The sequence below is a fragment of the Nerophis lumbriciformis genome, linkage group LG26 (genome assembly GCF_033978685.3).
Source record: "Nerophis lumbriciformis linkage group LG26, RoL_Nlum_v2.1, whole genome shotgun sequence".
Taxonomy (NCBI): Eukaryota; Metazoa; Chordata; class Actinopteri; order Syngnathiformes; family Syngnathidae; genus Nerophis; species Nerophis lumbriciformis.
In genome coordinates, this window is record NC_084573.2 from 19824568 (window position 1) to 19841758 (window position 17191).

The window sequence follows — 17191 nt, forward strand, 5'->3', positions numbered from 1 at the left end:
CATTTTATCACAGGACAGATTAGCCTCTAGAATGGAACCTAGGTAGGTGACCTCATCTTTCCTGGTGATAACAATGTCACCCACTTTTATAGTGAAGTCATTGACTTTCTTAAGGTTGATGTGGGACCCAAATAGGATGGATTCCATTTTACCCAAGTGTATGGATAGCTTGTTGTCAGCGAGCCAGGTGCAAGTTCTACAGAGTTCAGCACTGAGGATTTTCTCCACCTGTGACTTGTCCTTTTCTGATACCAGCAGGGCCGAGTCATCCGCAAACAAGAACAATTCACAGTCGCATGCCCATGACAAGTCGTTTATGTATATTAGGAACAGTAAAGGCCCTAATATACTGCCTTGGGGGACTCCACAGCTTACTGAGGGGGGGGCGGTGCCGTTCACCTCTACCACCTGTTCCCTCCCCTCCAAGTAAGATTGCATCCAGCTCGATGAGGTTTTGTCAAATCCGATTGCTCTGAGCTTATCCAACAGTATAGCGTGGTTAACGGCGGTGTCAAAGGCCTTCTGAAGATCCAGCATGACAATGCCGCAGTATTTGCCCGCGTCCACTTCATGTTTGATGTGAAGCCGGATTGGAATTTGTACATGAGTTTATTAGTGGCAAGGTAACTATCGACCTGTTCATAAACTATTTTTTCCATTACTTTTGAAATGGAACTGAGAATAGAAACAGGTCAGTAGTTGCCAGGTTCCAATGGGGCAGGGCCGACATCCGGGCAACTGAGCTACATACGGGTTCTTCGAGCCATAGCAACCTGACTGGCGTTGAAAACAAACCGTCGCCATTACTCTTTAACCTGTCGACCTGCGCTGATTAAACCCGTCATTCTGCCTCCAAAATGCCAAAAAATTGTGTTGTTTTTGGTTGTGCAAACCACAACTGGAAACAGGGAAAACAAAGGTCGTATTTTGTTCTGCCAAAGCGTGCTAAAAGCCCACAGAGACGAGACAAATGGCTCGCAGCTTTACACCGGGAAAACGAGGACGGTTCTCACTGGAGTCCCCCAAAATCCCGGGTCGTGTGTTCGGATCACTTCGTTTCTGGTAAATATAAGGAACAAAAATCCACCTTCTTAACCACAACTTGAACAAATCCAGCTGTGAAGTAACGATGAGCTTCCAGTGATTTGTATGCCTTCATGGCCTGATGAGTGAAAACGCCTGTAATTTTAAATAAATAATTCAGTTAAAAAAAGGAACAGTAATTCAGCAAATAATAAATCATAATACTGAACTGAATTTGAATGAGCTCTCTACAGATATAATAAATATACAGATACTGGTAGCCACCGTGTCATCCTTATTATCATTTATCAACATACCTTGGGTGATTTAACAATTTTTATGTGATTTATTCGTTATATAACAACCAAAGCTAACAACCGACCTGGTGTGCTTGTGAGGTAGACATAAAGATTTCCAAATTCCATGTCCGGATTGTGTAGGATTTTCAGTCCACGCATCTGCTGGACTCCTCTCTGAGCTGCCACCTTACCGTGGTAGAGGAGTTTGCGTGTCCCAATGATCCTAGGAGCTATGTTGTCCGGGGGCTTTATGCCCCCTGGTAGGGTCTCCCAAGACAAACTGGTCCTAGGTGAGGGATCAGACAAAGAGCAGCTCGAAGACCTCCATGACGAATACAAATAAAGGACCCAGATTTCCCTTGCCCGGACGCGGGTCACCGGGGCCCCCCTCTGGAGCCAGGCCCGGAGGTGGGGCACGATGGCGAGCGCCTGGTGGCCGGGCCTGGTGGCCCAAGAAGTTGCCTCTTCGGGCAACTTCTTGTTGCCCGAAGAGGCAACGTGGGTCCCCCCTCCAATGGGCTCACCACCCATAGCAGGGGCCATAGAGGTCGGGTGCAGTGTGAGCTGGGCGGCAGCCGACGGCAGGGCACTTGGCGGTCCGATCCTCGGCTACAGAAGCTAGCTCTTGGGACGTGGAACGTCACCTCGCTGGGGGGGAAGGAGCCTGAGCTAGTGTGCGAGGTTGAGAAGTTCCGGCTAGATATAGTCGGACTCACTTCGACGCACACCAAAGGCTCTGGAACCAGTTCTCTCGAGAGGGGCTGGACTCTCTTCCACTCTGGCGTTGCCAGCAATGAGAGGCGACGGGCTGGGGTGGCAATTCTTGTTGCCCCCCGGCTCAGAGCATGCACGTTGGAGTTCAACCCGGTGGACGAGAGGGTAGCTTCCCTCCGCCTTCGGGTGGGGGGACGGGTCCTGACTGTGGTTTGCGCTTACGCGCCAAGCCGCAGCTCAGAGTACCCACCCTTTTTGGATTCGCTCGAGGGAGTACTTGAGAGTGCTCCCCCGGGTGATTCCCTCGTTCTACTGGGGGACTTCAATGCTCATGTTGGCAGCGACAGTGAAACCTGGAGAGGCGTGATTGGGAAGAATGGCCGCCCGGATCTGAACCCGAGTGGTGTTCTGTTATTGGACTTTTGTGCCCGTCACAGATTGTCCATAATGAACACCATGTTCGAACATAAGGGTGTCCATATGTGCACTTGGCACCAGGACACCCTAGGCCGCAGTTCCATGATCGACTTTGTAGTTGTGTCATCGGATTTGCGGCCTCATGTTTTGGACACTCGGGTGAAGAGAGGGGCGGAGCTTTCAACCGATCACCACCTGGTGGTGAGTTGGCTGTGATGGTGGGGGAGGATGCCGGACAGACCTGGCAGGCCCAAACGCATTGTGAGGGTTTGCTGGGAACGTCTGGCAGAATCTCCTGTCAGAGAGAGTTTCAATTCCCACCTCCGGAAGAACTTTGAACATGTCACGAGGGAGGTGCTGGACATTGAGTCCGAGTGGACCATGTTCCGCGCCTCTATTGTCGAGGCAGCTGATTGGAGCTGTGGCCGCAAGGTAGTTGGTGCCTGTCGTGGCGGTAATCCTAGAACCCGTTGGTGGACACCGGCGGTGAGGGATGCCGTCAAGCTGAAGAAGGAGTCCTATCGGGTTCTTTTGGCTCATAGGACTCCTGAGGCAGCGGACAGGTACCGACAGGCCAAGCGGCGTGCGGCTTCAGCGGTTGCGGAGGCAAAAACTCGGACATGGGAGGAGTTCGGGGAAGCCATGGAAAACGACTTCCGGACGGCTTCGAAGCGATTCTGGACCACCATCCGCCGCCTCAGGAAGGGGAAGCAGTGCACTATCAACACCGTGTATGGTGAGGATGGTGTTCTGCTGACCTCGACTGCGGATGTTGTGGATCGGTGGAGGGAATACTTCGAAGACCTCCTCAATCCCACCAACACGTCTTCCTATGAGGAAGCAGTGCCTGGGGAATCTGTGGTGGGCTCTTCTATTTCTGGGGCTGAGGTTGCTGAGGTAGTTAAAAAGCTCCTCGGTGGCAAGGCCCCGGGGGTGGATGAGATCCGCCCGGAGTTCCTTAAGGCTCTGGATGATGTGGGGCTGTCTTGGTTGACAAGACTCTGCAGCATCGCGTGGACATCGGGGGCGGTACCTCTGGATTGGCAGACCGGGGTGTTGGTTCCTCTCTTTAAGAAGGGGAACCGGAGGGTGTGTTCTAACTATCGTGGGATGACACTCCTCAGCCTTCCCGGTAAGGTCTATTCAGGTGTACTGGAGAGGAGGCTACGCCGGATAGTCGAACCTCGGATTCAGGAGGAACAGTGTGGTTTTCGTCCTGGTCGTGGAACTGTGGACCAGCTCTATACTCTCGGCAGGGTCCTTGAGGGTGCATGGGAGTTTGCCCAACCAGTCTACATGTGTTTTGTGGACTTGGAGAAGGCATTCGACCGTGTCCCTCGGGAAGTCCTGTGGGGAGTGCTCAGAGAGTATGGGGTATCGGACTGTCTGATTTTGGCGGTCCGCTCCCTGTATGATCAGTGTCAGAGCTTGGTCCGCATTGCCGGCAGTAAGTCGGACACGTTTCCAGTGAGGGTTGGACTCCGCCAAGGCTGCCCTTTGTCACCGATTCTATTCATAACTTTTATGGACAGAATTTCTAGGCGCAGTCAAGGCGTTGAGGGGATCTGGTTTGGTGGCTGCAGGATTAGGTCTCTGCTTTTTGCAGATGATGTGGTCCTGATGGCTTCATCTGGCCAGGATCTTCAGCTCTCGCTGGATCGGTTCGCAGCCGAGTGTGAAGCGACTGGGATGAGAATCAGCACCTCCAAGTCCGAGTCCATGGTTCTCGCCCGGAAAAGGGTGGAATGCCATCTTCGGGTTGGGGAGGAGACCCTGCCCCAAGTGGAGGAGTTCAAGTACCTCGGAGTCTTGTTCACGAGTGAGGGAAGAGTGGATCGTGAGATCGACAGGCGGATCGGTGCGGCGTCTTTAGTAATGCGGACGCTGTATCGATCTGTTGTGGTGAAGAAGGAGCTGAGCCGGAAGGCAAAGCTCTCAATTTACCGGTCGATCTACGTTCCCATCCTCACCTATGGTCATGAGCTTTGGGTTATGACCGAAAGGACAAGATCACGGGTACAAGCGGCCGAAATGAGTTTCCTCCGCCGGGTGGCAAGGCTCTCCCTTAGAGATAGGGTGAGAAGTTCTGTCATCCGGGGGGAGCTCAAAGTAAAGCCGCTGCTCCTCCACATCGAGAGGAGCCAGATGAGGTGGTTCGGGCATCTGGTCAGGATGCCACCCGATCGCCTCCCTCGGGAGGTGTTTAAGGCACGTCCAACCGGTAGGAGGCCACGGGGAAGACCCAGGACACGTTGGGAAGACTATGTCTCCCGGCTGGCCTGGGAACGCCTCGGGATCCCCCGGGAGGGGCTGGACGAAGTGGCTGGGGAGAGGGAAGTCTGGGCTTCCCTGCTTAGGCTGCTGCCCCCGCGACCCAACCTCGGATAAGCGGAAGAAGATGGATGGATGGATGGATGGCATCTGCTGGAAGGCGGTAAGGGCAGTCGTTTAATCCAACTACAGAACATTTTAACTCGTATCTTAACCTAGCCTCACTGGAAAGACTATTTACATAATCATACGCCATTTAGAACAGTTTAAAATGCCGTGAAACCTCGTTAAATGCCTTTTCTGTCAATGCTGTGTTCGCTGTGAGCTGGTTTGTTTTCAACGAATTCAATATGGCGACCGCGTTGCTAGGGGACTGGCAGGCGGAAGTGACGTAGGTCCGCCCTCGCCCATTTGCTTCCTTTTTTAAAACAAAACGTACACTTCAAAATAAAGGCACAAACGATGTGAATAAAAATATGGACATGTAGATATGTTGACGCAGCTATATTGGAAACATTCCGAAACAATCATCATATATTAAAAGCACACTTTTACCCACTTTTAAACCAAAGTGATCGTCATTTCGTCCTGCTTTTATTTTACTTTGAAAAAGCCGGAAGTGTTGGCTAGTGTGGCTATCGTATGGCGTTGTCAACAAAAGCTGCCGTTCCTCGTCGACATCGTCTATAAAAATAAATAAAACGCAATTTATCACACTACTAACGGATTTAAAGTTATCTAACGGCGAACATTTCTGTTATTCAGCACTCCTTTCGACTCAAGGTAGGACAAATTATTGCCTCCGCTTCCCGTTGTGGTTTGGCTGATTAGCACGTCTCTTGTTAGCACATCTGATGAAGCTAAGCTACCATTGTAGTTGATTTGTTTGTTGAAAAGTGATTGCATATTATAATTGCTTAAACGCCACGGAACCCGTCAAAAATACTGTATTTTGACGTAATAAACTCCTGGGGATACTTTGGATTTTATTTTCAATGTAAAACCGACTCAGTTACATAATTTAAGCGCGTATACCACGTGTTTAATGTGTGCTGAATGAATGTACGTCATGTAATATAATGCTTGTGTGTTTTGTTTACCATAGTTACCTACCAGTGATCAGCATGGGCCGGATCTTCTTGGATCACATTGGTGGCACTCGCCTCTTCTCTTGCGCCAACTGTGACACTATTCTGACCAACAGAGCAGAGCTGATCTCCACACGCTTCACTGGAGCCACAGGCCGGGCCTTCCTCTTCAACAAGGTACGTGCTTGGATTACACTACTACACACTTTACATAGTGTGATAGGTAATTGCTTCTACATTTGTAAGATGGTACTATACCAGTGGTCCCCAAACTACGGCCTGCCAGCGTCCACAATCCGGCCCGCGGGAAGTCTCTCAAGTTTTTTTTATTTGTCCGATCGCTTTTATGTTAGCTACGTCCATACTTGCCAACCCTCCCGATTTTCCCGGGAAACTCCCTAATTTCAGTGCCCCTCCCGAAAATCTCCCAGGGCAACCATTCTCCCGATTTCCACCCGGACAACAATATTGGGGGCAGTGCCTTAAAGGCACTGCCTTAGCGTCCTCTCTCATCTGAAAAGGAGTATTATATATGCCTCCGTTATCCATAGGTTTATCTATAACCCATAAAGTAGGCAGGCACGGAGCTATTTCTCAGCGTGTGTTTATTCCAGTTGCCACGTTAATATACTGACACACAACATCTGGATTCCCATCATGCATTGCTTCAAAACTACGGCAAGTAGTAATGCCCAAAAACATAACAGAGACGAAGCAGAAGAACGAAGAAGAGACATGGCGACGATGAGTAAGAAGAAGAAGTACGCTTGCAAGTTCCAAAATGATTGGAAAAAATAATTTCAGTTCATCCAGTACAGCTCGAACACACACCTCAACAACACCCCTTCCCCATCTCCCGAATTCAGAGGTCTCAAGGTTGGCAAGTATGGCTACGTCTCTTTGTTTACACTGTCTATTTTCTGCTGGATCTACTCTCTATTTTATGCTGCCCCCATTTTTCTTGCTGCAGTTGTTACATATACTGTAATAGTGTCCATCAGGGGTGTCCAACTAATTTGGGCTCAGGGGCCGCATGGAGGGAAATCCGTGCACACGGACTATTGAAACCATGGCATTAAAACTAAAATATAAAGACAACTTCAGATTGATTTCTTTGTCTTACTTTAGCCAAAAATAGAACACATTGTGAAAATATGACAAAAGTATAGAAAAAAAATTGTTTAGATCAGGGGTCTCTAGACTACGGCCCGCGTAGTAGTAGTACGGTAGTAGTACGGCAGCGTCCAAAATACGGCCCGCGGGAAGAATTTTTTTTTTCTTTTTTTGTCTTGTCTATTTTCTACCGCTTGTTACTCTCGGGGTCTCCTAGCCGCTCAGGCAAATCATATTGTCAAAAAAGGCATTTTCCCATCGATAACGTGACATCGCTCGCGCCGCAGTGTCGGGCGAGCGTGCGGCAAGTGAGCCCTCTTTTAGTCAATTATGAGGAATATATATATGTATATATATATATATATATATTATATACACACGTATACACACAGCCCAGCCCCGGGCACATTTCTTTAACCCAATGCGGCCCATGAGTCAAAAAGTTTGGGGGCCCCTGTATTATATGGATGGTTGATCAAGGAAATGTAGTGCCGTAGTCAGTATTTTCTACCTTTTATAATCCTGTCGCAAGGCTGCCAAGTTTAAGAAAATTACAAAAGTGAGACTTCATGGTGTCATGATGCATTAGAAAACAACTGGCCCTTTTTAGCGTTGTTTGTTTTTGACCTGTGTTAATGTCGATTTATACCCTAAGACTGATGTCCTCACCTTCAGTGGCTCTCCCTGCACTGTGGCCATTGTTAGATTGAATACTGTTTTACAATGTTTCTCAAAGTGGATTTCAGAACCTCTGTGGGTTCCTTTAGGGTGGTCTAAATTGACCCTTACAAGGTTTGTAACTCTTGACAGTGTTGGGTTCATTTGGTTTCATCTGTTCACTGTCAGAGGCTTTGAAGGTGCACTTCAAAGCCTTTAATTTTTTTTTTTAAATAGACAGTGTGCCTTATAACCCTGTGCGCCTAATGAACGGAATAATTTCGGTTGTGGATACTGACCTCGAAGCTATTTTATTTTGTACATGGTGTAATGGTAAGTGTGACCAGTAGATGGTAGTCACACATAAGCGATATGTGTAGACTGCAGGATGATGCTTATAAACAACCCCACAACTTTAAATGTTCCATTGAGAATATAGAACATTACACATGGCGCTCAAAAATCTGTCAAAATGCTTTAGTACGACTTTCATAAGCTATGAATTCGCACCGCATGATGGATTGTCAACATACTAGTATTAATATGGTGTGTATATAAGGACCGCAAAATGGCACTCATTAACCATCTGCCGTTTTGTTTTGCACTATTATGCAAAACCAACTTTTCTTACCTTCTGGTACCTGGTGATGTATATTTGGGATCTGCATAAGTCCTGAAAATTTGCGCCCGTCCGCCATTGTAGTCCGTGCCAACACCGAAGTCAACAAGCGTCTTCTTTTTGTCTATCTTCTTGTTATGGGACATTCATCCTCCGCTGTTGCCATTTCTAATATGAAGTAGCGTAAGGTTCGAACTTGTATCTTGCTATGGAAGCGCTAAAAATTACCGGTGTAGTGGGTTTACATAATTCACCTGTGGAACTTCAGTAATTAGAGAGTTCAGGTCGGACGGTTTTTCACGGGACACATTTGCGGCGTTCTTGTTGCACTAGTGAGCCACGAATGAGGAGATGCTGCTCTGGTATTGATTTAAGTAAAGTCTGAATGTCATTAAAACAGTTAGCTCCATCTTTTGACACTTCTTCCACTCCCGTCCTTGCACGCTACACCGCTACAACAAAGACAACGGGGAGAAGACGCTGTCGACGTAAAAAAGACCGCCCACAAAACGGTGCATCCTGAAGCGACTGTCAAAAAGGGACTTAAAGATGGTCTGTAAAACATGATGTATGCAACATTTTGACCAAAGAAACACCATTACATGTTATGTAGATAGACCACAAGGAAGTGTTTTCCATTTAGGAAAAAAAAAAGACCCCCTTTAATGCGCCTTTTAATCCGGTGCGCCTTTTGTATGAAAATAGACCTGAATAGACCCGCTCATCGGCAGTGCGCCTTATAATCTGGTGCGCCCTATAGTCCGGACAATACGGTACCTTGTAATCAATAATTTTGAGAAACACTGCAGGGTCTAAATTGATATATATGAGTGTGTAACTCTGAGACACACACACACATAGTCATACACATCTGTTTATGATTTAAACTTCTAATTTTTAATAATTTCATATTCGAGTCTGGGATGTCGTACATTCATTGCGGTATGCCAAGAATTTAAACTTTTGGGCTAAATATAATAATTTCAATTTGAACTATTTTACATATATTATCTATTATCCATTCAAAACTCTTTAACCATTTTATTTTATTTTTCTTTGCAATTTAGTAGTATTTGATGAGTGTGATGTCCTTGTCTAGACCCTTTTCAGTTTGCCTAATAAACCATTCAACCATTTCTACTTTTAACGCTGCCACTGGGATTTATTTTCTAGCTCCACAACTAGTGTCATAAAGCTAATCCCATTCATATCTCTGTTTGATTTGAATTTCAATATAATCTTGCTTTTCTCAATTATAATCTTATTCCTCCATTCCCTCCTTTGTGCGCCCTTTTACTAGCACTCTATTTTCAATAAGTGCTTCCCTCTCCTCTCTAGTCCTATCTGTTTGCCTGTGTTCCTCATATATCCTGCCACTATCCCCTTCCATCTCGATCCAGTCACTAATCAGATTGAATCAAAAGATTCAAGTCGATACGCTCATGGATCAAAGCAATGACAACATCCTCTCTGCAACAAAAGCCTGGCCAAAACCTGCCTTACGTTGCTTCTGAATGGTTTTATATTGCATGGTGCCTTTCGTGGTTGGTTAGATGTCGGCTCAAGGGACTGATGAGATTGGTTTGCTCGGTCAGTCACGGCAAGCCGCGAGGACCAACGTTTATTATCATGAAAATAGAGTATTGAATGGGGAGATATAAGTGTCAAAATTGTCAAGTGTGGCGTGAGAAAGGTACATTTCTTGACTGTTGTGAGGCATGGCAGCTCTGTTAGTATTATTGGGTATTGATTCACTTAAAATCAAACCATGCCATATTTCCATACTTTTGTTGCTTGTGCAGACCCCGGCGCAAACAGTTGGCGAGGAAACAATCACTTAAGCAGCCCTCAGAGCGGACTCAGTCGGACTGTCTCTAGGTAGTGTGACAATTTTCCATGCTAACAAATCAAATATGCCCGATAGAAAGTGTAGTTAGGCTCCACTTTTCCAAAATGCGCTAGTTTGATGCTAATTTAAATTGGCTTTGCCACAGACATGCTACTGACTAGCATTAGCGATTTTACATGGCGATTTCAGCAGAAACCTACAACTAAGATGCCTGTCACAATCAAACAGCTTGTGTGTAATAAGTGTAGGGTTGTATGGTATACCGGTACTAATAAATAAAAATGGTACTATACTGCCTCTAAAAAATTACCAGTACTTTGTTTTTTACGGACATAACGGTGTGCTGTTGTGACATTGCTGGTAAAAACGAGCAGAGGCGCATGTTAGGCAATGTACACGCACAGAGTACTCACAAGCGGAAACAGTTTGTAGCCAGAAGAGAGAAAATGGAAGCATTTTGGCTTAAAATCTAACAATAAACCTGAAGCTTAAAAGACTGAAGCACTGCTTTGCAAGCACTGCTTTGAGATGCGGCTAACTCGCCAGCGGCTAACGTCCTTCCGCAGTCGGCAGTGTTTTAGCTACTTCTAAACCACTAATCCTCGCCTCCATGGCAACGAACAACAAAGTTTCTTACAAGTATCATGCCTGCAGGACGAGGAATATGTAAACATGCTTCACTACGCACCGTAGGAGGATACAATAGCTAACCGCTAAAGGCAAGTTAGCACTCCAGAATGCAAACAATTGTGTGGATCTATACAAATATCAACAGTAACGATACCAAGTACAAGAGCCGCCTCTAGTAGATCCTACAGTATTGCTATGTTGTCTATTACCATTGTTGGTATTTTGTCTATTACCATTGTTGGTTTTTTTTCTATTACCATTGTTGGTATGTTCATTCTTTCTACATGGTTGGTAAAAATTATTGTTACAGTGTAATAATTATTGTTACCTGTGGTAATGCCACCACGATACAGCATTTGTGTTATAATCCTTAAACAAAGAAACAGTGAAACTCAATGTATTAATCACTGAATGAAAAACTGGGGGTGGGATTAAATAAATTATCTTCTTCTCACTCCCTTTCAGGCAAAACTGGACAATCATGCTTGCATACTGTACATTACCTTTTGCATTAGATTAATTTATATTATGTATTGTCTACCTTGTACTTTTTTTATGTCATTGCCTGAAATAAATGAAAATGAAATGGAAATTACATCAATATTTTTTATTATCACAAAATGTTTTGTCTTTTTTTATTGTTTATAAAGTCAGGAAATTTGAACACAGGAGAACTTTAATTATGACCATTGTATGACCCTGTAACTACATGGTATTGGATTGGTACCAATATTTGTAGTATCAGCCAAAGCTTATGTAAAGTATCAACCAACAGAAGAACAAGTGATTATTACATTTTACAGAAATGTAGATAGAACATTAAAACAGAAAGTAAGCAGATATTAACAATAAATGAACAGGTTTTCTACCACTTTTCCCCTCATCATTTATTTTATCTTCACTCTTATTTATTGACATATTTTTATTGTATCACAATATTTTTCTGTTAAAAATAAAGACCATAGTGACATTTTTTGTGGTCCCCCTTTATTTAGAAAATTATTGAAATACATTTTGGTACTGGTACCAAAATATTGGTATCAGGACAACCCTAAGTGAGTGCAACACTTACTGTATAAGGACTTTAAAGCACAGGTAACAAACTTGAGACCCGGGGGCCAGATCTGGCCCGCCAAATCATTATACATGAGCTGCCAAAGTCTGGAAATATTTGTCAATGAGATTCTTTATCTTTTCTTCCAAAAGCTATTCGTTCTTTCCATTTTGACAGAAAAAAACACATGTACAGCATAGAATTGCACATTTTTAAAACTTTGAGACTGTCTAGAAATGCAACAGATACTATATTTATCTTACATTCCAAAAATTAGTTTTTGTTGAAATGAAAATGAATAGGATATCTGCATGAGTCATGATTTCAAAGCAAGTTATTCATCAAATTGTACACTTGATTGTGCAATATTTTACAATTAAAGAACTAGCTCAGTTGCCAGAATTTTTCCGTAAGAAAAATTGAGGAACCATTTTTTCCATATATAGTACTGCACCGTAAAAAAACGTAGATTTTACAATTAAAACAGTGGTACCGTTTTCCCTTTACAGTAACGTGCAGTAAAAACCCTCATCAATTTTACGACAACATTTTGGCAACTGGACTGCCTGCGTTTTACTGTAAAATCTACAGTTTTTTTTTTTTACAGTGATACGTAAGAAAAATATGACAATCAAATGCATCTGCAATTGTGTACAATTGTCATGAGGCGAATCCTAATACATTTATAGTCTTATTATTCACTGGTACCAACGGTCCGCGGATGTGGCCCTCAATGAAAACACGTTTGACCCATTCCTGCTTTATAGGGTGCAACAAAAGCCTAGACGAGAACTTTTAGCTTAATGGCAAATACTACTTCCACATTGTAGTCTATATACACTACCGTCATCTAACATCTTAGAGTTGTTACTGTATGCAAAGGCTACTATATAATACTTGCAAATGAGACGGAGAAATCAGAAAACAAGATATGATAACTGTACAGCACATTTATCTCTATTTTAAATGCCACAATACATTTGATTTTACTATTAAATAATGAACATGTAGCTTACATAAAACATGTTTTAGACTCTTAGCATTCCATACAATCTCTTAGGCATTTTACAACAGTTTGTAACACACGAATAAAAGGTGGACTTTTTTTTTTTAAAGATAATTTAAAAAATGTTTGTCTCTCTATTCAGGTTGTCAATCTCCAGCACAGCGAGGTTCAAGACAGGGTCATGCTGACGGGAAGACACATGGTACGGGACGTCAGCTGCAAGAACTGCAACAGCAAGCTGGGGTGGATGTACGAGTTTGCTACGGAGGAAAGCCAGCGTTACAAGGAGGGCCGAGTCATCCTGGAGAGGGCGCTAGTGAGGGAGAGCGAGGGTTTCGAGCACGTACCCACAGACACCTCTTGAAAAGTATTGCGGGGTGTTAGCCTTACAGTCGCTCAAAGTCCGCGCGTACCACAGCTCTGCCTCTGACCGCAGTGCACCGACTTGCATATAAAGGGAGAGTCCCGACAACGCCGAAATATCACAGTTTAAACAAGAAAAGTGTGTAACAACATTGCTTCCATTTCTCTTTAAACTGCCTTGAATGTCATTGTGTTCACTGGCTGTGATGTTGAATATGGTGCCATAGAATCAGGATGGAGGGATGGGTTGCATACTCGCTTTGGCCAGTTTAGACTGTTCAGTCTAATGAAGTGAGGGGAAGATTATCATTTATGCAACATTCTTTCAGTGTGTTGCCAGGTTTGAAACTATTTAATTTTCATACATATATCATACCAATCAACTATTATTGATTGGTTTTATACATACCGGTACATACACACAGGATGATTAGTAAATTTTTGTTGCAAGGGTTAAAACTTTCCAGCTGATATTTGAACTGTTACCTCTTTTGGTGCAGTGCATCCAGAAAGTATTCACAATGCTTAACTTTTCCCACATTTTGTAACGTTACAGCCTTTTTCCAAAATGGAAATAATCAATTTTTTTCCCATAAGGAACAGTGTGAAAAGTTTAAAAACATTCTGAATGTACATAAGTACCACATTTGCTCAACAGCCCTTTTGGCAGCAATTACTGCCTTACGTATATTTGAATACGATGCCACCCATCGACACCTATCTCTGGGCAGTTTCGCCCATTCCTCTTTGCAGCCCCTCTCAAGATCCATCACATTGGATGAAAAGTGTTGGTTGTAATCCAGGATGTCTCTGTACATTAATGCATTCATCTTTCCCTCTATCCTGACTAGTCTCCCAGTTCCTGCTGCCGAAAAACATCCCCACAGCATAATGCTGCCACCACCATGCTTCACTGTAGGGATGGTATTGGCCTGGTGATGAGCAGTGCCTGCTTTCCTCCAAACATGACTGGCTTCCACGCCAAATAGTTTAATATTTGTCTCATCAGACCAGATAGTTTTGTTTCTCATGGTCAAGAGTATTTCAGGTGCATTTTGGAAAACTTTTTACAAAGAAATGGCTTTCGTTTAGCTACTCTACCATACAGGTCAGATTGGTGGTTTGCTGCAGAGATGATGTTCTCCTCTCTCCACAGAGGAAGTTTGTAGTTTTGACAGAGTGACCATCTGGTTCTTGGTCACCTCCCTGACTAGACTAAGATGAATGCAGCAATGTACAGAGACATCCTTGATGAAAACCAATGCTTCCCATCCAACCTGACGGCGCTTGAGAGGCGCTGCAAAGAAGAATGAGTGTTACTGGCCAAAGAGCGGTGTGCCAAGCTTGTGGCATCGTATTAAAAAAGACTTGAGGCTGTAATTGCCGCCAAAGGTGAATCGACAAGTATTGAGCATATGGTTTTTTAGTACGTTAAATAAATTAGAAAAGTTATTTGTGGTATCTGAGCCGAGGATGTTTTGTGGCTTGTGCAGCCCTTTTGAGACACTCGTGATTTCGGGCTATATAAGTAAAGATTGATTGATATTTCAAAAAACCTTTTCACGTTGTCATTGTGGGGTATTGTGTGTAGAATTTTGAGGACTTTATTTTCTATAACAAAATATGAAAAATAGTGAAGCACTGTGAGTACTTAAAGGATGCACTGTAAATGTAGTTGTTTATGTGACACTTGAAAAAATACATACTCTTCATGTAGATGTGTTCTTTGGCGCATGTTGTACCTCAAATCACTGGAAAATAGTTAACTATTGTCGTTATCAATAAAATCATGAATTCAAAATTACATTTGTACTCTTTGAATTCTATGCTTATTTTGAATGTTGGCCGGGGGCTGGTGGGCAGCCTAGGACTGAGTCGGCTCCCTCAGGCGCTTTGTTGGGTCTGTTCCAGTCTCTGGACGCCCAGCGGATGTTGGTGTGGAGCATCGCGGAGGCATTAGGATGGTGTTTTTGTTTTGTCGTTTGTGTGCACATGTAGAATAATGTTTTTCTAATTTTTTCCCCCCATATTTATAGTTTTTCATTGCGTTTGACTTTTGTGGTTGTATGTAGAAATGGTGCCAAGTTGCAGATTCTTATATGTTTACCTCTTATTTTTACATGTTTTGCCTTTGTGGACTATTTTGGGCCTGCACTGAAACCACGTGGTTTTGATGCGCGCCTTAATTTTACAATTGAGCTCCTGTGTGTCAACAATACCTCTTGTGGATCAATAACGTTTGTCTAACGGTTTCCTGTTGTTTTCTTTAGTTGAAGATCAAGCGGTAGCTGACGTTAAGTAAAAAAAACTTCCTCATCTGTTTGTGGAATATGAGATAAGAGATTGGCTGAGAAACAAGGGTGTGGAGATGTCTCCATTTTCTATAGAAGAGATCAAATTTGTTGTTTTTTTTAAACGACTGTAACAGAAATGTTTGTCAACATTATTATGCTCCTGGCAAAAAAAATTCTACATAAATGTCGATTTATGTAGTAAGGCCTACATTTTCTAATTGGCTTAATGGTTTACAATTATCAGATGATTAAGAGTACAAAAGCCCTTAAATTGATATATTTCTCAAAAACAACTCAAGTAACTTAGGTAGCCCTTTGTCTTTTTTTTCCCTTCATATTTGTTATTTATTAATATTTATCACGCTATCTGTATTTGCTTTTGTTTTCTTTCCTTGACATGCTTCGCTGATGTCATGATTCGCTCAACCTGATGTGTAGATTGTTGATTATGTTTAAAGTGTCTTGACTTGAGAGTGTATTATAAATGTATGTTTGTTGTTCAACAAAGAAAATAAAAAATAAAACAAACTTCCGCTTCCGTGCCACGGAAGCGTGGCTTGATTGTGATGTGTCGGAACCAGGAAGTAGGACTACAAAAAGGCAGCTCGACACGGTTCGAGTTACACTTTTTTCTAGATTCTCTGCTTGCGTGTCGGTATTAATGGCATGTAAAGCGGGAAACAACTTCTCTGGGACTCGGACGCACGCACAACTGAGCAACAATGGGCGACGGTGAGTCGTTTGTAAGTGTTTAATCAGCTAACTGGCTTGTGCAATCTGTTTCCGGGTTAGCCAAAGCAACATAATACTTGGGAATGCCAACTTCCTGGTCTTTTGGCCTTTTTTTATTTGTGTAAAATGAGTGTTATACTATCCACAAAGGTTGAACAGAAGCAACTGGACTCTTCTTGTTTGTTGAAGATATTTCACAGTTGCTTCCATTCAACCTTTTTGGATTATTATGACATGATGACTGACTCACATATATTTTTGTACTATTTGACTCCAGGCATGGCCAGCAAGGACTTCTCTTCTGGCCTAACATAACCAGAAATTATAAAAAAAATTTTTAATTTACTTTCCCTAAATATCTAAAAGTATTCATATTCTCTTCATGTCATATTATGCTCCTTCCAGCACTGTTTTTAGTTTATATAATTTTTATCCAATCAGAATTCAGCTAGCTTATGTTGCCATGCTGGACCAAATCTGCCAGGCGCCTTCAGAATCAACAATGCGGTCGTCCGTGCGCTGTAAGCGAACGGGCACATACAGTTGCAATAGCCAATCAGATCACGCGTTGTTGTCAGTAAGGCCTTCTAGATGGCCTAACGCAGATATATCGTCGTCGGCGATCACTTGAAACGAGTATGATTGTCCTCCTGTTGGTGGGATTGCCTTCAGGAGAACGCCTGTGCGTGGAATCTTTTAAAGTGGGGAGACTGGTGCACAGACAGCCACCACACTATCCTTGGCAAAAAGAAGACCAGGGTCAAATGGCATGGAGACCAAGACAATTAGGGGCCCATCTTTGCTGCAGCCTTCTTCCGCCTTTGTGACCGTTGTGGAGCTTCTATGCAACCATCATCCGCCCACTCCGCCGTTGAGGTCTTTTTCGACGAGGGAGACGCGCAGACTCCAGCGTCACTTCTTCGCTGTGGGGAGCTGTATCCGGTGGCAAGGGAAACCCAGGACGACCGGCACTTTCTCACAGCTGCCGGAGCTCCAGTCTGTTGGAAGACCGCCTATGGTGCGCCTACCAGCACTTGCTTTTCTCTCAGGGTGTGTGCTCCC

The 17191-nt window shown here is 43.7% G+C and overlaps 2 protein-coding genes across 3 annotated transcripts in view; both read left to right on the plus strand.

Annotated features, from left to right (window-relative positions):
* The first annotated feature begins 5355 nt into the window (after window positions 1–5355).
* On the plus strand, window positions 5356–14904 carry LOC133623834 (protein yippee-like 5). The gene is made up of 3 exons (XM_061987260.2): window positions 5356–5507; window positions 5830–5989; window positions 12883–14904. Exons 2-3 carry the CDS (start codon window positions 5849–5851, stop codon window positions 13102–13104), a joined length of 363 nt encoding a protein of 120 aa, XP_061843244.1. The 5' UTR covers window positions 5356–5507; window positions 5830–5848; the 3' UTR covers window positions 13105–14904.
* Window positions 14905–15958: 1054 nt separating this feature from the next.
* LOC133623831 (CMP-sialic acid transporter-like) overlaps window positions 15959–17191 on the plus strand; it is a 29189-nt gene continuing 27956 nt past the window's right edge. Inside the window, exon 1 of one of the 2 annotated variants that reach the window (XM_061987256.2) lies at window positions 15959–16140. Coding sequence is in view for 1 of the 2 variants with exons in the window: in XM_061987254.2 (XP_061843238.1) it covers window positions 16120–16129 (10 nt within the window). In the remaining variant the exon portion in view is untranslated. The remainder of the gene's footprint in view (window positions 16141–17191) is intronic. The other variant, XM_061987254.2, reaches the window with a different exon arrangement.

What these genes read in the sequence shown, in the direction of transcription:
- LOC133623834 (XM_061987260.2), top strand. Translation starts at nt 5,849, where the DNA reads ATGGGCCGGATCTTCTTGGATCACATTGGTGGCACTCGCCTCTTCTCT. An exon ending in GGGCCTTCCTCTTCAACAAG is followed by an intron (nt 5,990 to 12,882) that starts GTACGTGCTTGG and finishes CTCTCTATTCAG; the next exon opens with GTTGTCAATCTCCAGCACAG.